General features: G+C 41.3%; 1 protein-coding gene across 2 annotated transcripts in view; it reads left to right on the top strand.

The window, feature by feature from the left end:
* The window catches only part of mdfi (MyoD family inhibitor), a 30,731-nt gene extending 22,425 nt beyond the window's left edge, over positions 1 to 8,306 (top strand). Inside the window, exons 4-6 of one of the 2 annotated variants that reach the window (XR_016116696.1) lie at positions 966 to 1,331; positions 2,896 to 4,408; positions 5,241 to 8,304. Coding sequence is in view for 1 of the 2 variants with exons in the window: in XM_089010911.1 (XP_088867037.1) it covers positions 966 to 1,331; positions 2,896 to 3,149 (620 nt within the window). In the remaining variant the exon portion in view is untranslated. Of the gene's footprint in view, positions 1 to 965; positions 1,332 to 2,895 lie in introns of both variants that reach the window. The other variant, XM_089010911.1, reaches the window with a different exon arrangement.
* The last annotated feature ends 17,156 nt before the right edge of the window (positions 8,307 to 25,462 follow it).

The following is a 25,462-nucleotide window of genomic DNA, read 5'->3' as shown; positions in this document are numbered from 1 at the left end:
GAAATTATGAACATTAGGCCAGTTTTTTTTCAACCTCTGAGTTGGGATCTGTCTTCTACTGAAGATGAAGAGTGTAGACAAGTCCGATGAGGGGCTTCACTGCTTTTGTGCTTGCTTTTAACTCATTCACTGTCATCAGAAAAAATATCCTGTGACTGTAAAGTGTCCTTGAGAGTTTTGAAAGGCGCTTATACATGAAATGTATAACAGTAAAGTCTCGTTATATCGATAGTACTGCTTATTACGATACTATTTCTATGACCGCAAGGAGAAAATTTACATGCCGCAGGATCGGATATATCGATAGTCCGGTTATATCGATATTTTTTCAGACTCCCGAGAATATCGATATAACGAGATTTTACTGTATTATTATTATTATTAGTCACAAATTTATTCAGGATGTGAAAATATGACGTAGAGCGCCATTCCCGAATATGTGCGGGTGGATTTTTCTTGTGGGGGGTGCTGATAAAGGACTGGTCAGACCTCTGGTAACGTTTTTCCCTTCCACAAGGGGGTAGTATTTCCATTTTCTCCACGTTGGCGCTTTGTTCCAGCTTTAGCTGTTGTTAAAGCGCCATATAAACCAATGTGTATGTATTGCATTTGATTTTGGACAGCCACCCTCATTTCGAGCTCGTATAACTCCAGACCCATATAATTTAGGAATGAACTCTTTTTTTCTGATGAAAAAAGAGAGTCTAAGGTTTCTTACGCTGCATTGAATGTTTATGAAAACTCAATATTCTGTGGGACCTGGAATTCGATTGACAATGACAAAAACCCTGGCACTGGAGTGGACACATTTTTGTATGTGTGGCAGTGAATGAGTTAAAATCAACTCTGCTTGACGTGAGGCTCCATGAGATAAGGGTCAGGTTGGACCAAACCTTAAAATCACGAGTCGTTATCTTGTATTAATATCAGTATCAGCTCACAGTAACTCCTTTGTCTTTTCACAGGTCAACCAGCAGCCAGATCCACACCCGTCCACCCCTCCCAGCCTTGTCGGACGCAACCTAGCAGCCAACTACGCAACGGAACCAAACATCACGCGCACACACACTCCCCTCACTGTCCACATCCCGCACCTCAAACGCACACACTCCAGTCCGGCGGTGACAGGAATGGGGGCCCTCATCCAAAACTGGGCTCCCTCCCAAGAGGAGGCTCATCCACCTCCTCCTCGTCCTCGGCGGGGCCCAGGAACAGCAAGAAATTGCAGTCTAACCCCTCCATCACCTCCCAGAGCAGCAAGAGGAGCAAAGGAAGCTCCAAAAGTAGCTCCAAGAGCAACAGCTCCCAGATTCCCACGGAAGCACAGGATGGTAAGATGCACGCGGCGCTAATCATCTTCATCATAATATAGCGACACAAGCTACACCCCACCCCGCCGCCCCTTGGCTATATCAACTTTTAACAGCTACGGCGGTGCATATTCAACATTTACGTCATGACGAACCGCGGGACGATGGCATTTATGATGATCATAAAGAGGACTAGCTTTACATTTTCTTGGCAGCGCAGTGTAGTGGTTAGCACTGTGGCTTTAAGACTATGTAAGCGCCTCCGTGTGCTTGTATAAGTTTAATATATCTCAATACCACAGTCCAAAAAAGGGGTGTCGGGTATGTTGACAACAGTTGTGAATGATAAAAAAAAACAGATTCTTTTTGCACCAAATCGTTCCTTATCAAATGTGTCATACTTGAGGTAGAAAATGCGGTTCAGGCTACATTTATTTGCGGCACAGTGGCCTGAGAACAGACTGAAAGACAATCTTGATTTTAATGTAGACGACAATGGCGATGGCGTCTGCCTTGGTTCAAATAGCTTTTTACACTATGCAGTTCTTTGCCACGCTAGCAATTTGGCACCAGTCAGATTGTTTTAACCCACTTTTGGGAGATATTTGACATTCTATAGGTCAAAAGAGGGGGGAAGGGGGAGAAGAAAAATCTCAATGTTATTTTTTTTGCCATCGTACGGAGGCTCGCGGTAAAACCTGGTCTGCTTTGCGTTTTATGGCGAGGAAAGATAGATCGCAGGATCAGCTACATAAATAGGATGACATCATAGCAGCCAGACGTAATGCATCCAGCATGTCATTCGCCGATCAACAATCTTAGAAAAATAGGCCAAATTTACGGCCTACGCTCGGAAGACTCAAGATCGAACACTTTGTTGAATTTGACGTCCATGGACATGTTTACATCAACGGAGCATTTGTTAGAGGCTCATTCTGTTTTTAAAAAGTGGCCATGCTCACATTATCTGTTGACTTGCTGGCCAAGAGCAGTGACAATGCACAGATTGTTCTTATTTTGGATTGGATTAGCTTTTATTAGTCTTGCAGAGGGATACATCTACATTGCACAGCAGCAAATTGATGAAAGGAAAGGAAGAAGTAGAAAAACAAAATACTCTTGCGGCGCCATCTTGAAGTCAAAACAACTAAATGACAACGTGACACAAACACAAAAGACACAGACAGTCATTCAATCGTAAACACTTTCTGTACCCTCTTTGTATCGAGCAGTTCTAGATGAAAGCGGAAAGGATCAAAGCATCCTTTTCACCAGTGGATCAGGGACATCACGGTGAAATGGGCACGTCTACTAAAAGTTAAATGTTGAACGCAAACACGAACCTGTAGCATCCTTTGACAAAAAGAGACTGTCTCACATCTTCTGTAGCACGTAAATCCACTTCAATTCCAAGCCGCGGTCTGTGCTCACCGTTCCGGACTTCTGTCTGTCACAAATAGCTGCATAGCGCGGGGGTGTAGGGGGGCTAGGGTCGTGAATGATGTCCCTGTTGTCAATTAGTGTCTTGACCGATGCACAAAATTCCCATTTTTGTGTTTTGAGTGACCTTGTGTTTATCCCCCAGACTGCTGCGTCCACTGCATCCTGGCCTGCCTCTTTTGTGAATTCCTAACGCTGTGCAACATCGTGCTGGACTGCGCCACCTGCGGCTCGTGCGCCGGCGACGACTCGTGTTTCTGCTGCTGCTGCGCGTCGGAGGAGTGCGGCGACTGTGAACTGCCGTGCGACATGGACTGCGGCATCATCGACGCCTGCTGCGAGTCCGCCGACTGTCTGGAGATCTGCATGGAATGCTGCAGCCTTTGTTTCTCGTCTTGAGGTCACGACGCCCAGGGAAGGGCTGTGACACACTCTTGTCTTTTTAAAGCGATGGTCCCACAAGGATCCCGGGAGTAACTTGGAAGGTGCAAAGTGCTACGTTCGGTCTTCTGTTGTCATAGCTTGGTCCGATTGGCTCCATAATACCAAAAACGTCTCTCGTAAAAGACCCCGAGAGCGCTCAATGGTGACTCGTTCCATCATTTACGGATCGAACCGGAGAATGGCCGCCCCCTCTGATCTGTTATTCCTGCCAGACTAGCATATGTGGACCGGATAGTTCCAACCGGAGGCCCCCTCGTGTCTCGTGAAAGTGACTGGAAGTTCTCCGAGCGTGAAAAATGACCTCTAAAGCACAAATGAGAAAATGGATCCATTTAACCGGATTTTAGCGTTTCTGTTGATAAGAGCGACAAATTTAATGGAAAAATTGGAAGCCGGGCGCTCTCTGTAGAACTGTCGGGAGTCCGTCCTTGACAAGGTTAACCGCTTCCAGTTTGATTGCTTGCGCGCTGTGCCCTTTTGTGACACGCTGCCCGAGAGGCTGACGTCGGGATCCATTGATGTCTTTGTCGCCGTTGAAATGTACAAAAACAGAGAATAATGGTGGCTGGTGGCAATATTGGAGACACATTCCCTTTGTTCGCAAAGTGTCTCATTTAACAGGCCGTAATCAGCCAAAGAATCATGAGAGAGTCATTCATCAGCTTGCAGATGGAGCGTATCAAATCAGGAGCGTCCGTCCGTGATGGACATCAAACGACGGGCGACGCTTGATGGCATTTTTAATGGCCTCCGTGCTTCACACGTCCAAGCGAGAGCCCTCAATCAAACATTTTCTTCTCATTTCCCAGTTCACATCCTGTTTACGTTTACATCCGTTTGACCGTTCAAACGGTGGAAAAAAAATCGCTTCTTCAAAGGTCGGCGACAGAAAGCGAGCGTCTCTCTCGAACGTTTCATCTCTTGTCATGTGAACAAACGCTCGTCTTCTGCTTAGCTCGCAGCCTCCATTTCCGAGAAGATTCCAAATCTCTATTAATCCCCCTTTTTTTTTTGGGGGGGGGGGGGGGGGTTAAGGACTAGATTTTAGTTAAGATATTTGCATTTCTCCTCTAATGTGAAAATCACATTTTCTTCCGTTATCAGGTTTGGCCAAGATAGCTGCAAAGCAGGTAGCCCCGAATATCTAATTGAATTCCACCGGTGAAAATCTCATCTGGCATTATGCTAAGTTGGACCCCGAGCGAGCGCCTCAGGTATGAATGAATGCTACACTTTTAATAACAGGCCCCAATTCTCATACCGCCCACAAAACATTCTCTCTGTGCTTCATAACTGGCGTGATACATATCTCCCATTCAAACACTCCTACATTTTGTGCAATTTTGCTTCTTTTTTTTTAGACTCGGAACGCAGTTTCTTGATTTACAAATGGATGTACATAGATGTGTTTGTTTGACATGATTATGGAGAAGCGAAACCCAACTTAAAGGACAACCGACATCACTTTTTTGTTTCCTAACTAACATCAGAAAAACGTTTAAAGCATCTAAAATACCCAAAACACGCAGTATGATATTTTTAGTCAAATGCAAAACACCAATAAAAATGACTTAAAGTGTCTAAAAAGTACTTCAATTTGAAACCGGAAGTGGCCAGTTTCAGAAGGTCCCGCCCCCTTGTTCGTGGCGTCACCTCACGATGTCTTGCCTTGCTGTAGAATCAAAACAATGGCTTCAGATTCGGAGAATATGCTTTCTTGTTACTCATCCAGTTATGAATATGATTCAAATAGTTCTGAAGAGGAAAGAATACATGTTTGCAATCAATTCAAGAATTTATTCCGTGCCATTTTGAGGTATCTGGGGGCGGGAAATGTAGCACCAAAAAGAGGCAGAAAATGGCAACAAAGCTCCGTGTAAGGAATTAATCAGCCGGTTTCGACAGGCTGATTAATTCCTTACACGGAGCTTTGTCGTCCTCTTCTGCTTCTTTTTGGTGCTACATGAAGTTTTCAGACCAAACAAGTACAGCAAAATTCATTGACGTGATGGACGGACTGCTACAATGTGTCCTTTTTTCGGTTAGGGGCGTTCCTTCAGTGACGTAGGGTGAGGACTCGTCACCAACTCAAGAACAAGACTTCCGGAATATTCAGCACGAGTCTTAAAAGGTAAAATATAGCTATATGCGGTAGACTCTTTGTAAAATACGCTCAGTAGAAGTCATTTGAAGCCATTTTACAAATTACGGACACAACTTGTCCGGAGACGTCGGTTGTCCTTTAAAGGGGGGGGGGGGGGGGGGTGAAAATCAAGCTTAATCACTGCAACGCATTAATGCAAGTTTCTAGACATGAACAAGCGCAACTGGAGAAGATTTGATGACAAAGAGTGTTTCAAATTTTCCAAAGTGTTTGAAAAAAAAAATCCTGGAAAGCCCTGGAAAACAAAAGCGATATTCCGCAAAGGTTTATGAAGGGACGACTGGATTTTGGAAGATTACAGACACACAGAGTTATGTCATGTTTGGGGTAAGATACAAACTAGTAAAAAGCACTTTAACTGGGAACACTTTCTCTTTCTCGCCAGATCGAGCATCTCACAAGAATAACGTAACATTTTATGGGCAAAGCAAAAAAATAATAAAAAACAATATAAAGAACCAAAGGAAAAATTAGCTAGTGCACCCAAACAGTCTCAGTGTTTCCACTGATGACAAGAGTGTAACATATCATGTTTTTAGCTTTCTTTAACAACGGTAATGTCTACGCGGCAACGTTCCAGCTATGACATTAATTAATTTCATCTCATCCTCGGCGTCAGTACACAAACTTGTCCGTGTTATCAAATACAGTTTAACATAAAAGTTTCCTTTGGATGCAACGCCAGATTCCGATTTGGGGTCGCCATGGCGACACCTTAGCCAGATTTTGCATGCTACTTGGAAGCTAGTTTATGAAAAAGTTCAACGTGATACCTCAGCTTACGAACGCTTTATCTCACGAACTTTTCGTCTTACAAACATTAAATTTGCGAGAATACAATCTTGGCATACAAACTAGTTTTTGGCGGACAAACCAAACCACACAGAGCCACGATGACTGGCGGACTAGTTTTCGGCAGATGAACACAAAACCACACGGTCGAACACTGCTACGGTGGCTGCCGGACTAGTTTTCCACCCCCCCTACCCCTTTGAGTGCAGACGTGGTTTGCTATCAAGTGGAGTACTTTTGCGATAATGGGACCGGAAAAGACCCCACCACAGGCTAGCGTTACACAAAATAAAAATATGGTCGAGCAGAAGGAAATCATCGAAAAACACGAACGAGGTGTGTGTTTGTGTGACTTAGCGTCCCTGTACCAGTACGCTAAATCGACCATTGCTACGTGTTGCTAAGGGTTTTTCTGTGTTGTGTAAGCAACGGTCTCAGGCAGTAGAAGAGGTTGAAAAACTTCTGTTGACTTGGACTAACGAAAAGCAGCTAGCAGGGGAGATTGTGAGTGAGGGTATTATTGCCAAGAAAGCATAGCAACTTCACTTGGATGGTAAATAAAATGACTTTATTAGACAGTACAGTTTATTTCTTTAATTACAATACAATAGCACATTTATTATACATAAAATAAGGTATATTTTGTGTAGTTTTAAGGCTTATTTAGTAGAAAATTATGTTTTATGGGGACCTGGGAACGGATTACTCTCATTTTAATGGTTTCTTATGGGAAATAAATGTTTGAAAGACGAACTTTTCGCCTTACACACACTTTCTGGGAACCAATTAAATTTGTAAACAGAGGTATCACTGTAATCTGGATGAGTTGGTTGGTCCTGGAAATAGAGAACTCGGTCTGGAAGTTGACAATAACCCCGAAAAAAAGTCATATGGATAAACATATTAGGGCTTTTTAATGCTGGAAAAATACTTTATTGTACCATAGCATGTATTCTTTGGTTTATTTTTGGTTTATATTCTTGTGTTTGGTATATCAACTCAACCCCTTTTCTCGGTAGTTGAAAGTCTATCACAGTCCAGATGAAATGTTACTTGACTGTTGTCCACAATCATGTCAATTTGTTTACAACATCATACTTTTATGTTCGTTTCCATTGCTGTGTCGGAAGTCACATTCTACTTTTTTTTTTCTTTTCGTACTGAATAAACGATGTGATGTTCAGAAAATGTGCTTTTTTGTCCTTGAGAGTTTTGAACGGCGCTTTTAAATCAAATATATTGTAAGTCATCATTATTATTTTGTTTGTTTGTTTTTTTAATTGTTTTTTTATATTTTCCCAGCACCAAAATAGACAGTGAAAGAGATGATTTTTAATTTAATTAAATATTGATGATGAAAAGCTTTCTTCAGCCGTGATCTGTACTTCTTTGAAGGTGTCGGACGTCTCGCTTCTTATCCGAGATGCTTCTTCAGCGAACTAAAGTCTTACTGGTAGTATCGGCCTTATATATATATATATCCCTACTGTCCAGACGTGGCGGTGCCGGACTCTGCTATGACAGGTACCTGCTCTCAGGTTGAGGGGAGCAGAGATTACTCCCTGCGGCTCCACTATTTGCTTCTATTGTCCTGACTAGCGACTGGCCTGATTGCCCTATTTGCTCTGGTATCACCTCATCAGCATAACTAATCCTATGTGCCTAAACAGACTTGTACGAATGATCCAAATTGAATCTCACTCCACCGGTTTAGTGAAGGATTTAGCTGTTTTATGAAAATAGCTTCTTTTACTCCCCTTTCAAACCATCTATGTTCTTTCGCTAAGATTTTAACCTAAGATTTTAAATTTATAGTCATTTTAAGGTTTTTAATGTCTGCATTCGTCGCTGCAAGATGATAGAAAACGGTCCATCCCATATCTCACATTCAAAGAGCAAATGGTACTCGAAGCTCATCCTTTCCATTGCTTTCTAATTGTCTTTTAAATAATTTCCCCAATCATATGTTTTCAAATAACATCATTTAGCATCTGGAGGTTTTCCCGTAACCCCGGCAGATTACTTTTCTCTGCGGCTGACAGAAAGAGGAGAAAAATGTCAGAAATATGAGAAATGGAGTCGCAACTGGCTTCATGCGGAACCAAATCCTTTAATGTGTTGTTTTTTAACAGCTTGCCAAAGTAATTGAGGAAAAATGTGTGCTCACTCTAAGATATTAATGGGTGAGGGGGGGGGGGGGGGGGGTAAAATGTTATTTACTTTTTTTGGACCCAATTCTTTATTTAAAGGACACCTGACGTCTCCGGACAAGCTGCGTCCAAAATTTGTAAAATGTCTTCAAATGACTTCTACTGAGCGTATTTTACAAAGATTCCACCGCATACAGCTATATTTTACGTTTTAAGACTCGTGCTGAATATTCCGGAAGTTTTGTTTTTGAGTTGGTGACAAGTCCTCACCCTACGTCACCGAAGGAACGCCCCTAACCGAAAAAAGGACACATTGTAGCAGTCCTTCCATCACCTCAATGCATTTTGCTGTAGTTTGGTCTGAAAACTTCGTGTAGGAGCAAAAAGAGGCAGAAGAGGGTGACAAAGCTCCATGGAAGGAATTAATCAGCCTGTGGAAATGGCCTGATTAATTCCTTACACGGCTTTGTCGCCATGTTCTGCCTTTATTGGGTGCGACATTTCCCACCCCTGATGCCTCAGAATGACACGGAATACATTATTTAATCGATTGTAAACATGTATACTTTCTTCTTCAGAACTATTTGAATCATATTCATAACTGGATGTGTAACAAGAAAGCATATTCTTCGAATCTGAAGCCATTGTTTTGATTCTCCAGCAAGGCAAGACGTCTTGAGGTGACGCCACGAATCATGAACCAGGGGGCGGGACCTTCTGAAACTGGCCACTTCCGGGTTCATTTTTTTTGCAGATTTTGGACACTTTAAGTCATTTTTATTGCTGTTTTGCATTTGACTAAAAATATCATACTGCGTATTTTGGGTATTGTAGGTGCTATAAAACGTTTTTCTGATGTCAGTTAAGAAACAAAAAAGTGATGTTGGTTGTCCTTTAACTGTTGCATTTAGTCACGAGTCAACAATTGTATCAGTTTTGTGTGTATGTGCGTGTGGGTGTAAAAGAGTATATAGATACATCTATGATGAGAAATTAAGTTAATTCAAGAGCCACGATAGTATTAGAGATGCAGTGGACATCTGCAAATGTTTTGCAGGAAGCCATGCTGCAGTCAGCCCTCATTTCCTTTTCCGTGTACATACACACACATGGACGCACGTGCACACGCACACACACACACACACACACACACACACACACACACACACACACACACACACACACACACACACACACACACACACACACACACAACCTCCACAAATAAAAAAAAATGATACACATCCCTTTGCAGAAATTCCACATGCCCAAAGCGGGCACAGGGGACAAGTGGCTATTGAATATTAAGCATAAAATTACAAAAGCTGCATTCTAATGAAGGTGATGAGGTCAGACGCTGGGATGGAAATCATAAATTAATACTCCTCTCATGACAAGTCACTCGCCCTTGGCTTACAGCAAAACACACCTCTTCCCTTACTCCTTCGTTGCATGGAGTCGAAAAAAGAAACTGAGAAGAAATAGTTGATTTATTATTAAAATCAGGTCATGGCGGCCATGGAATGTCCCTGATAGTGGTCACATGTCACATTTTGGTGCGTGGAGAAAACAATGTAACCTTGGATGTGTCGTTACAGCTTCGTCGAGGTGTTTTTTTCTACCTATTTGGCAATCTGCTTTTATTCATTCTTCCCGTCTATCTTTGCCTTGCTGACATTTCCTGAAGCTGACTGGAAGTGACTTTTGATGCTAATGAGTACACACATGCATACGCCGTGTGGTAAAGCATGTGGTGACTGGGTTGTACGCACATGGAAACCATATGTTTGACGACTGATAGAGGCAACGGCGTCTTGAGATACGAATGAATCAAAATACAACAGGGCCTCTACTTACAAAAAATTGAAGTTGGGCAATATCTCAACAGGTAAATATTACATCTTGTTCCGAAAAAAATAAATAAAATCAACTTACTGAAGGTGAAAATGCGGCCGTGGCGGATCGTCAAGACCTGCAAAGCCTTCTCTGCTGGCCTAAAAATATCAGAATCACGGACTCATGTTAATTCTATTTCGTCCGTGAATTCTTATTTAATTGTCTTTCAGCTTCCTTTCATTACTTTTCCCGAGTTATGATACTTCCATATGTGTGTTTTTTTTTTTTAAGTATTAACCAATCACATTTCAGCCATCATTTGTTACACATCTTCACAATCAGTTTTATGGGCCCGCTAGCATAAAACAACTCAATCTGTTGCTCTAACCCAGTCGTTCTTAATCTTGTTGGATGAACTGAACCACACCAGTTTCATATGCTGATTCACCAAATCCTTCTTTCAATGACTGTGCCCACTAACTGCAGACTAGACAGAGGGACCCCTGAGACAGACTCACCGAACCCCGAGGGTTCGATCGAACCCGGTTTAAGAACCAATGTTCTAATCAATTAGATTTATAGTTGGCAACCCAAAAAGGGGTACCAACACCTTCTTGAAGGCACTGGTCAATGTCAGAGTTTTTGCAAACTATGATTAGCTAGTGACTAGCAAAAATCGCTCTTATGAGCCGCTAGTGATAAGAGCATACTGGCCAGAGCTAGCACACTGTATCGCTAGCAAGCTGCATCAGCAAATATATTGTTGTGTTGATTTAATAGCAGTTTTGTCAACCCACAATGGCTGAAGGAGGACAGGAAATGGATTTGGTTGCAGATTTACTGATAAAGCCATTTTCAAGACATCATTAAGAAAGATCGGACAGTTATTCCCTGGCTAATGGTGCCCTCTAGTGGATGTGTAGTAAATCACACCACACTTTTTTCAGTCTGGATTGATTCAGACGTAGCACTACTGAAGGCCTAGCGATGAAATCCACGGTGTACCACTGAAATGCGGTGTAGGCTGCTCCTTGTAGTTCCGAGTTTCTTGAACGCAACATACTTAAAGCTTTTCTTCCATTGGCTATTATCTAGCATCATCTTGGTATCCCATTGGCTGAATGTGTATCACCCAGAAAAAGTGTTTTACCAGTTGGGAATCACCCACTATTCTGTATTTTTTGTCTTGAATATTTTAGAAGTGTTAAAATCAGACAAAAACAACCAGCATTGGATCAGTTCTTTACAAAATGCCAGATTAAAAAAAACACTTCCCACAGAGAACACAAAAAAATAGGGTAAAAAGGTGGCCGCAGTTAAAAATTAAATGACCGTTTTTTTGAAATTCTTATTCTTAGTTTTCTTACATTATGCACGCCTTTCAATTATTGTGAATTAATCTAATTATAACATGCATGTTATATATTTTTGATGCATTTTAGCACTTTAGGAAACATTTATGTCTGAATTCTGGCAGGGCTTGGAACGAATTAGGGCATTTATAAAGAAAATGCGTCTTTACTTACACATTTACACGACTGCGACACTTGTGAGGAGATCCGGCGCCAATGTGATTGTATATTTCAACCCCTTCTCACCTCCCAATTTGGTATTTGACCTGAAAAATGTTCAAATCGGGGGTCACCTCTCTATGTGGTGTCGGTAATTGTGTTCATTTGACCTAAAAAGTGTTTGCAAATGTTTAATTGCATGCTGCGCTGTTCAGTCAGAGGAAGGCGTGCCAGACCGTGAGTCAGTCTTTACAAAGAAACGCTTCTTCCTTCTGCATGGCTTCACGCCAGCCAGAGGAAACAGGAGATTGTGGTTACAAACTACAGTTTATCGTGACTTTTGTATGACACATGAAATTTGTATGCGAAACAAAGTCTCATATTCACATCATCCTTTGGGTTTGGCTTCCTTCTCATTAAGTCCAATTAGACATTTTCTCCACATTGAAGGCGGCGTTCACTCCACTTTTTTTTACGACATTCTGCCTTCCCGATGATGCCCGACAGGCTTTTTTTTTTTTACAAGCTGAAGCGGAACTAAAAAGCGGCGAGCAGACAAGCTTGGATCCATGACAAAAATTTGTGTTGACTGGATCGAGTTACTGTCGCTGCAGAGCTACTGAGGTGACCGCAAGCCGGTCGGTGGCTTTTCATGAAAAGTGCACGCAGACGCACAAGCAACGATCATGGGAGTGGGCGGGGCAGGTCAGATGATGACCATTTGTGAGTGTGTCAAGTTTAAAAAAGAAAAAAAAAGCCTGAAGGATCAAATAGCATCATCAGATGCGTGTATGAAGAATGAAAACGGTATCTACAGCTGCTCATAGGTTCTGTTGGATCTGGAGGACAAATCTGGTGTACAGTGAGACCTCAATTTACTAACTTAATTGGTTCCCAGACAGTGTAAGGCGAAAAGTGTGTATCTCAAGATAAAAATTCCCATAGCAAACCATTAAAATGGGAATAATCCGTTCCCGGGTTTCCATAAAATATACTTTTCAACTAAATAAGCCTTAAAACTACACACAACATACCTTATTCTATGTATAATAAATGCGTTATTGTATTGTAATGAAAGAAATACACTGCATTGTATCATAAAGTCACTTTATTTACATTTGTGATGGTCATTTATGGCTTGATGGAATGGCATTGGAGGTCGAAGGTCAAAGGGAATTGCTGTTTGGAAAGAGAGGCGCACTACATGAGGACTGTAATTAAAGAAATAAACTGTGCTGTAAAATAAAGTTTTATTGACCTTTTTGATGGTCGTTGATGGCTTATGGAATGAGAGTCACCTTCCATAAGGGCTGTTGGTAACTTAACCTCTGGTGCTGTTCGGTCGTGTGCTTCCGCCGAAAATCACTCCGCCAGCCGTGGTGGATGTGTATTATGAAGATAGTGCTTATTATAAGGTTTAATTTTCAGAAATTTGACGTTTGTAAGACGAAAAGGTTGTAAGATAAGGTGTTTGTAAGTTGAGGTCTCACTGTATTTTATCTTGGAAGAAACTCCTCCCTTTTACTCTACGTGATGTTCTCTTTGGAAATCTCCACTCCCTTGCAAGGTTGAACAACAACCATATGTCTTCCTTACAAGACAGTGACACATTGATTCACCGAATGGGCTGGATGCCGATTCCCTGACAGCATCTGTTGGATGATGAATCACCGATGAAAGATCTCGCTCGGAAACGGACAAAAGTCATTTTAATATCCATACATAATCCGACGCGGAGAAATCTGACATGCTGATCTAAGGTCGGTTTGGTCATTTCCCGGCAGGTGTTTTTTTTTTTATCATTATACATCGTAGGAAATAAAAAGTGGATAGAAGTTATCTGTAAGGTGAAAAAAGGCTTCGGGGTCACGATTTGCTGATAAACGTCCTCGAAGTGGATTAAATGGCTTACAAAAATACATATAAATAAATCTTTTGCACTCGGCTGGCTCTTTTTGAAGCGGCACTTTACTCAAATTCTAGCCAAGTCAGTAGATCATTCGATTCTTTAACCTTCCCAGACGCTTTGGTGTGTGTGTGTGTGTGTGCGTGCGTGCGTGCGTGTGTGTGTGTGTGTTTGTTGGAGTGGGTGGGGTCTGGGGTCTGACAGACTGTTGGTAGGTCCTACAAAAAAAGAGCTCCTGTTTTTGAGTCAAGCTGACTCATGCCACCTTGAGCAAACAGAGCACAGACCAGGGCCTTGTCCAAACACACACACACACACACACACACGCACGCACGCACACACACACACACACACGCATGCATTCACACACATTGACACTACTGACACACGCACACACGAATATACACAACACTAACACACACACATGCATGCATGCACACACACTCACACACATGCACACCAACGCAAACACACTCTCACACACAGACTATTACACACATGCATGCACGCACACACACTCACACAGACTCAGACTACACACATGCGTGCATTTACACACAGTGGCACACACTGGCACACACACACACACACACATTATACGCACAGACTATTACACACATTCATACACACACACAGACTATTACATGCATGCATGAGTGTACACACACACACACACACACTAACACTGACACACACACATGCATGCATAAACACAAACACACACACGCACACATGCATGCACAAACTCATGCTCACACGCACACAAACTATTACACATTTCACGAACGCACACACACACACACACACACACACACACACACATCCATGCATTCACACACACGCACACCATCAGTCGAACATTACAACATGAATTAAAACTGCACATGCAAGAAAAAAATAAAAATAAAAGTGTCTATTTTGGTGTAGACACCAAAAAAAGCTCCATTGTTTGTCCGCTGCTAGCAAATGTGGCGCAAGGCAGTGACATATTGTTTGAGAAAGGGAATTTAAAAAAAAAAAACAATTTTTAGAAAGAGTAGTGGCACAGTATTTAGTGCAGCTCTAAAAAGAGAGCAAGAATCTAGGATTGGGCCGTCAGTGGCCTATTGGGAAGGCACAGGAAGGGGCTCCCCGTCCACATAAACACTTACTTCCTGTCTCATGCCCGACCGAGCGCGCGTGACCATTATGTGTATCATCAGTGTGTGCGTGAGCGCACGCCTCAGAGGAAACGCACAGCGAGCGCGGCGGTCACACTTGAAATGCACATTGTCTAAGTGACCTCAACGCATGACCTGCAACCCAGCGAGGGAGCATGAGTCACGCTAAAATCCCCCGACACTATTTGGGTCCTAACGCTCTCCTATTACCATGACAACCTCAAAAGCCATTTCCTATCGGGGCCTTTCACCCGTATGTGGTGGCCCAGCTGCTTTAGCGTGCGGACCTCAGAGGAAAACACGCTCAAATGGCAACACATCAGAAACGCCGCATGAGACGTCCAACATATGAGGTCAAATAAACCTGAAATCAAACTGAATGTTCATGTTATTGATGCGTGTTACAACATGGAGCGCAGTGAGTGTAACAAATGTTTCTATTCACATACAGACTTCGTATTTACAATACGTCATCAATGAGTTTTTTTTAATGAATAAATCTCATCCTGCAAACATCATAGACAATTAAAGGACAACCGACGTCTCCGGACAAGATGTGTCCATAATTTGTAAAATGGCTTCAAATGACTTCTTTGTGCCTCTTTTCTGGTGATCGTTTCTCTCCAACCTGTTGCCCCCTGAAAAAAAGGCACATTGTAGCAATCAAATGCATTTTGCTGTATTGTAAAACGTAGCATTGCAAACATGTATTTTGCTTTTTCCTTTCTTCAATGTTGCGTCAAAATGGCATGGAATAAATTCTTTAATCGATTGCAAACATGTATGCTTTCCTCTTCAGAATCATATTCATAACTGGATGTGTAACAAGAAAGCATATTCTTCGAATATGAAGCCATTGTTTTGATTCTCGAGCAATGCAAGACGTCTTAGTGTGACGTCACGAACTGGGGGCGGGACTTTCTGAAAATGCCCAATTCGCAGCTCAATTTTTTACAGATTTTGGACACTAAGTCATTTTTATTGGTGTTTTGCATTTGACTAAAAATATCATACTGTGTGTTTTGGGTATTTTAGATGCTATAAAACGTGTTTCTGATGTCAGTTAGGAAACAATAAAGTGATGTCGGTTGTCCTTTAAAGTCCCACTCACATCCTCTTGATTGAAATTAAATGGACAATATGTCTTTGCGATGGAAGGTTTGCGGAATATTTACTGTCAAGGTTTGGTTCAGTCAAAACGAACTCGAGCGCAATTTCTCGGCAGCGCGCAAGATCAAGCTATCACACCAACATTCTTTTTGAAAGTGGCCCGAGACCACTGGAAGTGTCTGGTCTCACTTCATTTGGCTCAACTCAACTGGAATATGAATGCGGCACGAACGAGAGGTTGAAATCCAATGGAAAGCATCGAGGAAAGAATTAATCAGGGACAGCCAATTGGTTTTACACACGGAAAGTTGAAATGATTGCCAAGTGCCAAGCTGATAGAGTGTACTGACCTCAATATTGATAACTTATATTGTCTTGTTTACATGAATTGCAACATATGTAGATGTGGTGTGTATTGTTACATCACGGATGAATACACATTTTAGACAATGACACAATTTAGAATGCTTTTTTTGTAGGGAGTTAGTTGCTAGAGGGGTAATAAAAGTCTAGTGAATGATGAATTCTGAATTCATGTTCTTGGTTGTCTTTTTTTTCTATCACTGTACACATCTCAATAATTTTTTTGAAGTATAATTTTCGCCTTTTGGCTGACGAAAAAAGACAACTATTTAAATTTTGGACGACAAATGATCAGTTTGCATCATTTTTGTGCGTTTATGGTACAGTTAAAGATATCTAGCTACCTATCTACAGTATCTATCTATAGCTAGCTACGTAGCTAGATAGCTATAGATAGATAGAGCTAGCTAGCTATAGAGCTAGCTAGCTATAGAGCTAGCTAGCTATAGATAAATATACTGTAGCTAGCAATGGACGACAGAGAGAGATAGATAGATAGATAGATAGATAGATAGATAGATAGATAGATAGATAGATAGATAGATAGATAGATAGATAGATAGATAGATAGATAGATAGATAGATAGATAGATAGATAGGTAGGTAGATAGATAGATAGATAGATAGATAGATAGATAGATAGATAGATAGATAGATAGATAGATAGATAGATAGATAGATAGATAGATAGATAGATAGATAGATAGATACAGTAAAGTCTCGTTATATCGATATTCAAGGGAGTCCGAAAAAATGTCGATATAACCGGGACTATCGATATATCCGACCCTGTTTGCATGTAATTTTCTCCGTGCGTGCATAGAAATAGTATCGATATAACCGGGACTATCGATATATCCGATATCGATATAACGAGACTTTACTGTAGATAGATAGATAGATAGATAGATAGATAGATAGATAGATAGATAGATAGATAGATAGATAGATAGATAGATAGATAGATAGATAGATAGATAGATAGATAGATAGATAGAGAGTAAATAAAATAAACCAAATAGTCATAGTCCACAAAAGGAAATATTCCCGTGCCAAAACTGAAATATGAGGTTACGTTGGCTATTTTATTAAGTTCAACTGACGTTTCTTCTTTTCCCCCCTCGGGGCTGGAACATGTGTGAAATGTATCTCGGTAAGTTTTCAACCTTATGATTGAACGGCCTGGCTCCATTACGAGGCTGATGGTGGCTCATCCACAGGCCACAGCTGTCTTTCTGTCCTATCTGTGTCAGTGCAGGTGGGAATGAGGCGGTTTCTCTGTGCGAGCACACTCTCCATGTCTCCTCGGACCATTCCGTCAGATGGAGGGGTGTCAGCAACGATTGCTGAGGTCGACATCCCAGAAGACAAGTGGATGATGTCCTTTCGCACGCCGCGGTCCGCAGTTAATCGCTGCGGAGCGGCCGCCGCACCGTATGTGGTGAAGCGGAATAATTGGCGTAACGCCGTCTGGTCATCTCCTTTTGATTCTTGGCCAGCGCGCTCAAGTCACTGTAGCGTGGAGCTCATTTCACAGCGTGGTTCTTTCGCCGCTACTCGGACTTGCTCGCTGCCACATTGAGTCGAAAAGAACAGGATCCGATATTTTTTCCAGATGTGATGAGAAGTTGGATATCTTTGTCTTCTATGTTGTTGGAAACGCCATCCATTTAGCTTCTGCTCAAACTTCAAACAATAGCAGCTATGGCGCCATAATTAGGGTGACCGCAAGCTAGCTCGATAAATAAATAAATAAATAAACCCTCCAGCTGGAATTTTATAATTAGCCAGGATTTCATTAAGCATGTACAGTGAAACCTTGGCTCACAAACTTGATTCGAGACACCGTTTGCCAATTGAAGCAATGGCTTTCATTAGAAGGCCTCAGAAAACGTTATAGTGATGTTGTTTTCAAGTGGATGACTACTTAAGACAGTACAGTGTCAAAATAAATAGGTGAGAACTTTAGTATGAAATTGTAATGCGAGTAGAAAAAAAATCTCAGCAACATGTCAGCTATTGTGCGATGTAGAGGCTATCAAGCTAGCTCCCTGGCTAAATTGCTTGATGCTAATCTAGCGTCTAATTGTTGTTCTAAGTATATCTTGGTGGTTTTTAATCAAACAAAACAATGGTGCAAAATCATAAACACAAAACAAAACACACTCCCCTCTGTTAAATAAACAGAATGAAAATAAATATAAGTAATATTTAGACATTATACATCTAGGTTAGGCAATTGAAAAAAATTAAGACAGCAAAACATAAATGATGATGTTGCGTCCTAGTATGAGTCATATTCAGTTTTGTTGGGCCATTAATCTGCACAGGTGTCAAAGTCAAGGCCCGTGTGCAAAATTTGGCCCGCTACATCAATTTATTCGGCCCATCAAGCATGTCAAGTTCCATGATGCTTGCTAAAGTCTGAACTAAAATTTCAAATTGTCCCATGTAAACCACAAAAAGTCATTATTTTTTACTGCAAATTTGAAAACTAGTTATTCACTAATTTGTCGTGCGCTCTATATGTAAATTGTGGAGGGGATTAAACATTTTCATGGCTTCCCCAAATTCATAACGTCCCCCCGAGAGGAAACCGTACCGACAATGTGGCCCGTGGCAACCATTAACACCATTAATCTAAAGCAAAAAAACACCATAAGTCGTGTTAAGAATTTATATACAAATAATTTAGTCATAAATGATGACGATAACGTCAGTCTCGTTCAATAAAAACTTGCCCTATTTTTGAAGTCATTCGTGGCAGGCAAAATTCTACCTCAATGTTGACCTCCCCCATCCCCAAATGTGAATATTTTGCGAAATCGGTAAAAATCCGCAGTGGCGAAGCCCTGCGGATGATAACGACTCTTCACCTGTCATTGTTCTTAAGCGTGAGCAGAGGCGCAATGTCAGCTCCTTCATGCGTGAAGACATTATGCAGGCCCGTTTGGCTCATAGCTCAATTACACAGCTCCACTCCTCATGTTCTACTAACCGCAGATTGACTGGTGGGATGGATACGTTTAAAAGTGTTCAGAGGCGCGCGTGCACTTTCTCTTTGCGCATCAAGACTTCGGTTCAACCTGTCTGCTTCTTTGTCGTGCCGCGCGAGTATTTCTCTGCGTATGTTCCATCCGTTTGGCCCCGCAGCGGCCAGTGCTGACCCGTTAGGGAGACGAGAGGACGCGGCGAGGGAAAGAGAGAGAGAGAGAGAGAAAACGGGTAAAGCCAATTAAAAGAAAGATCACTTGCGTGTCTGCTGGAGTGTCTCTGAGAGACTCTCACGGTTAACCTTTCCAGCTGGTGGAGTGAACAAACGAGTGAGAGGATGGAGAGGAAAGGCGGCTGGGGAGATCAGGCGTTTCGACTCTAATGGTCCCTCAGTGTTGGAGTGAGGCGGCTTAATTTGCCTCCTTTTTCTTGTGGTGCTCCAAAGCTTTTTTTTTTTTTTGCTTCTGTCAGACTAGCATTGGGCAAGAAACTTACGCATGAATAATAGAGGCCATATCTCGGATGGTGTGTGTGTGTGTGTTGAGACACATTCAAATGCTTTATTTTGCACTTAATTTCATTTTAAAGTTTACCTGTTAGAGGACACGGCGCTGACATTTCGGGGAGATGACGGCAAATCACGCATGATTATGAGTGAGTCGTGGCGCTTATGAATTGGTGTGTGTGTGTGTGTGTGTGTGTGTGGGAGCGTTACGTGCCATGCATCAGAGCAGGCTAAGGCAACACAAATTGGGCTAAATTAATGGCTATGTGCGAATGTGTGTGCATGTGATTGCGGGGGCAGGGTTGGCGACTGACAGTGTGTGGCGGCATAAATTGGGGTTAGATTAATGCAATGCAGATCTGCCTCTGTGCTCTGACCCTCATCAGGGCAGAGATGAGCTTTGTGTCTCAATTAACCTTGGCAGAACGCATGCATACAAATACACACACATTCACTGTCGCGTGCGCGCGACTCAAGATGTTGCATTGAACAAATGAGAAGATGCAATCAAGATTGGCACTGGGATTTCATCCGGCAAAAACGTTTTTTTTTTTTTTCTAAGGACTCGACCTCCCTCCCACATTTCAAAAATATGCATGTGTTAGGTTCGCTTTAGTCACCAGGGACTCTTCCGAAAGACACATCCGATGTATTTACCTGTTTTCTGCAGCTAAATCACGATTGGTCGTCCAACTGTGATGTCATTTGCAGTTGACGGCACCTGGAAAATTAGTCACCCCCAGAGGTGGAAAAAAATAAAACGTGAATTTTATTGATTCACTTACGAAATATACTATATCTTAATTCATTCGTTGCCAGACTCATTCATTGTCACTCGAATTCCAGGAGCCACAGAATATTGAATTTTAGGACTACATAAACATTCAATGCAGCATAAGAAACCTTAGGTCACAGGTGTCAAAATCAAGGCCCGCGGGCCAAATCCGGTCCGCCACATCATTTTTTTCGGCCCGCGAAAGCAAATCAAACTTGTTAAATTCCATGATGATTGCTAAAATCTGAGCCAAAATTTCATATTTTTGGATGTCAACCACAATAAAAGTCATTATTCTTGACTTCAGATTTGAAAACGAGTTATTCATTAATTTGCTGTGTGCTCTATATGTAATATTTGAAGGGATTTAAACTAACGGGTTCCCCAAATTCATAACGGCCCTCGAGAGGAAACCATAACTACAATGTGGCCCGCGGCAAAAAATGACTGACACCCCTGCCTTAGGCTCTCTTCTTTCATGAGAAAAAAAAACAGGTTAATTCCTAGATCATATGGGTCTGGAGTTATCTGAGCATGAAATGAAGGTGGCTGTCCAAAATACAATGCAATACATACATATTGTATTATATAGGGCTTTAACAACAGCTGAAGCAGGAACAAAGCGCTAACATGGAAAAAAAGGGAAATGCTACCCCCTTGTGGAAAGAAAAAGACCTTGCCAGAATCCATGGCCAGCGCTATATCGGCACCCAAACAAGAAAAAACAAATCTTGAACAAATGAGGGAATGGCGCTCTACGTCATATTTTCAATTCCCAAATACAGTAAAGTCTCGTTATATCGATATCGGATATATCGATAGTCCCGGTTATATCGATACTATTTCTATGCACACACGGAGGAAATTACATGCAAACAGGGTCGGATATATCGATAGTCCCGGTTATATCGATATTTTTTCGGACTCCCTTGAATATCGATATAACGAGACTTTACTGTATGTACATTTGTGAATGACAGTGATTGAGTAAATTTTCATCCAAATGTGGGCGCAAAAAAATTGGGATGACTTCGCCACTGTACATGAATTCAAAATTCAAAACTATTATTATATTTGTATTTTTTTTTTTTTTTTGCGCCTGTAATGGGCAGTATTTTCACATCCCCCTTTTGCTGTTGGACAGTCCCCGGCTGGATGGATGCATGGCTTGATGGGGCCTCGCGATGAGAAAATTGAGTGTGGCTGTCCAAAATATATGCATACGCATCAGCGAAGAGGGCCGATGCGTATGTGAAACTGGAATTGAAGGCATGGAATTGAAGCAGATTTAGGTGGGATAGGAGATGTGAGACAATCGCTTTTCATCAATGGATGCTCTAGTTTCGTGTTTGCTTTCAACATTTAGCTTGTAACAGACGTACACATTTCACCATGACGTCTCTGATCCACTTGTGAAAAGGATACTTTGATCATCTCCTCTTTTATTTACAACTGCTTTATACACCAAAGAGGGTGCAGAAAATGCTTAAGATTGAATGACTATCTGTGACTTTGTGTTGTTATATTATCTGTTATTTAGTTTTTTGTTCTTTTTACTTCACGATGGCGCCACGAGCGTGGCTGCCTTTACAGTAGCTCCTGTATTTTGTTTTTATACTTTCCTTTCATCACTTTTCGGCTGTTAAATGTAAATTTCTCCACTACGAGACCAATAAAGGCTAATCCAATTTTCAAATATGCATCACGTCTTCAGAGATGAATCGATGATTTCACTCAACAGCGTATTTATCAGCTCAGCTTCTTCATTGCGTCCCCGAGGGAGCGACACAAATGGCCATGGATGTTTGAACGCATGTTTGGATTCATCTCTGCGGTGCGCGTGTGTGCGGCCTGCCTGCCAACCGGCGCAGCTGTTTGGCTAATTAATACAACAAGTCTCATTGAGGTGATTAAATAATCAAGTAATTAATTCATTATATGGGGGGACCTTGCACCCGGCTCATATGATCTGTAGTACATAGCTTGTCGGTGTGGTGTGTGTGGATGAGGGGGCGGGGGTGAGGAGAGGGCAGCAGAAGAGACTGCTGACACAAAAAGTAGACTTCAAATACTCGTACGCATTTTATTCATCATTCCCTAATGTGTCGCAGCGTAAATGGCTTCATCGAGCGGATTAAACAAAGGAGCTCTCGCATCGTAAAATGATCATAACTCCAAAACCCCAAAGGTGGGCCTCTGTATTTATATGTTTCATTATCTGAGAGGACAGATGGAATTAAAAGTGTAGAGGAAGGAAAACTTGTGGGAGTGGATTTGAAGCAGAGTGAACGTCCAAAGGAATGAAGCACATCACTCACACTGGTGAGGTTCAAGCAGGGTTTGGTTTAGTTTTGTTTTACATTATAATTATAAGCTTATGGTCTGGTTAGGGTTGGTTCAGTTTGGCATTCGGCTTATCTGGTCAGGGTGAGTAGAGGTTAGGTTCACATTCGGTCAGGAATATGGTCAGAGGTTCGGTTGGGTGTGGGTTAAATTCATGTTAAAGTTTGGCGTAGGTTAGCGTTAGCTTAATGCAAAGTTGGCGCTGTTCATTTCCATCGTAGGGATGCAGCCTTAACAAAATTTGTTTCAGGAATTGTCACTTGTTGAAAAAAATATATAAAGAAAGGAGGCAATGGAGGGAGGTAGGGGTGTAGGAATTGCAGCTTTGATACATACACAAATATTCGTCGATGGGAGATATGGCTGCTAGGAGCAATTTGGGAAAATTGAGGTATTTTCCCAATATCCTCGATGGCCGCCTTTCCCGTGGGCGTAAATTACCTCGATGATGTGGTTGGGATGGGGCCATGTTTAAAATTTACCAATACATTCCAATTTATGGGTGTCAGCACGCACCTGCCGCCATGAGATGCGCCTCTGATTCAGATGTTCTAATAGGCTTTTCCTGACATTGTTTTGCTTTCTGAAGATCTCCTGCCAACACTGACTAACTCCCTCCATGTTGACTAAAATCTTCAGTTCCACTTGAACAAAAACAGCCACAAAGCTTGATACTGCCACCACCACGCACCCCCGAATAGGAATCGTTTTCTTTTAGCGATGAGCACTGTTGTGGTTAGACCAAATTTATCTTTGGTATCCGACCTTGGTTTTATCAGACACATTGTTCCATGTGCGTTAAGGAAATTTGAGAGTGCAAAAATGTAGCCAGGCTTGGATGTTCCCTCCTACATAGCCCAGACATATGAAATTGACAGTGGGGATTGTTAACACATGCGGGCCTACTAAACAGCGGGTACTTGATAAAAATAACTGCAACGTTCAATGCTGTAGGCATCTCGTAAGCCTTGCTGACCAGTTTCCTCATCAACATCTAAGTGTGCCATATTTTCTCCTTTCAAATCTTTTGTGGTGTCTTGACTGATACCTTTGAAAAACGTGATCGCTCCGATACCGTGGAAGATTTCAGAAGACGGTCGCTTGTGCTGCAAGATGTGACAACAAAGCTGTGGTAAAAAGCCTACTAAAACATCTGAAGTGTATTCGTAATTAATCAAAGGCAATATAAATGGTGATGAGCCAATGTTTATTTTCATGATTGATGAAATCTGAACAAAACAAAATACTCAGTTGTAAGTAGGTGTACACACTTGCGCTACCGCATTGGTTATTGTTGGTTATTTTTGCTTCCTCATTCGTCAATTATTTTAAATCAATGTTATTTATTTACAAGTGGAAACAGTTTGGGTATTAATTTTCTTGGTCTCATTGGTTTGTATCACAAAAAAATGACATTTCAACAGGGATGTGGAGCGTTTTCATATTCATTATATATATTTGAGACACACACACTCACACACGTGCTCGCGCACGTAAGAGCCTCGCCTTCCGCAGCCCTCATTTTAAACACTCCTTTAGCCATAATCATTTTCATATAATTCACTTTCATACAATTCCTTCTCCTAATCATTATCAGGCCCACTAACGTCTTAATGACTTCATAAATTTAAGCTATAAAAAGTAATGGAGAAAGACAAATGAGATAATTAGGAATAAATCTTAGTGGAAAGTCATTTATCAAAACATGGAGAGGCCCGGAATATTCCCCACCATTAGGCGCTGCTGTAATTAACACGGGCTCTCGGTTATGAAGGAAACCTGGTAGCAGCGATATTAAGATCCAAAAGCCTCACTGTTATTAAATTGACCGATGAATCTGCGACGTATAATATGATGTGGATTATTAAGATCCTTTTTAATTAAAAAGATTACAATTTTTTTAAATGTTATATATATATATATATATATATATATATATATATATATATATATATATATATTTTTTGTTTATGGTTTAATGGTGTCTTGAACTCATCTCTCTGTAGTTATGAGCCAATGAGATAGAGAGTTGAAGAAATAAGGAAAGTGGGGGGGAAAGAGAGTAAGTAACTGTATGTGTGCGCGTGCGTGTTTCGCTTTGTAAGTACATGAGAGGAAATAGTATTCCAATTTAACCATCAAATGGATACAGTGAGCAGACATGATTGTTATTATCGTTTAAAGTGTAAAATGTGATGTCATGCTTTGCTCTGATGAGTAAAAGTCACATTCAGCATTTTAAATGTTTCATTATTATAAATATATTGTACTTAAAACTACACACACACACACATGAACACACACACACACACACACTCTCTTTTGTCCTCCAAGAACAGTAAGCCGACACACACACAAAAGGATGTCATGAAAAAAGATTTTCCATTTTATTTCTTGACCTTCAATCTGGTTCTGGTTCAGCAAAAATGGCGACTTTTAAGACTCATCAGATCTCCATTGATGTTCATTTTGGTCTGTTCAAACTGCGACTTGAGAAAGAAATGTGCCGTAATTTAGAGAAAAAAACGTGGTTATTCGAAATAAAAGATAATTATGAATATATGTTTCTGCCTTCTTTTTTTTTAACCACTACAAATATAGTAAATGACGATCTTTGTCATGGATGCAACGACTCACGTTAAAACCTTGCAAGCCCATG

This window comes from Hippocampus bargibanti, linkage group LG12, assembly GCF_051943395.1.
Source record: "Hippocampus bargibanti isolate YZ-2025 linkage group LG12, ASM5194339v1, whole genome shotgun sequence".
NCBI classification, from domain to species: Eukaryota; Metazoa; Chordata; class Actinopteri; order Syngnathiformes; family Syngnathidae; genus Hippocampus; species Hippocampus bargibanti.
The sequence above is the reverse complement of the archived record's forward strand: the minus strand, read 5'-3'. Positions and strand labels throughout refer to the sequence as shown.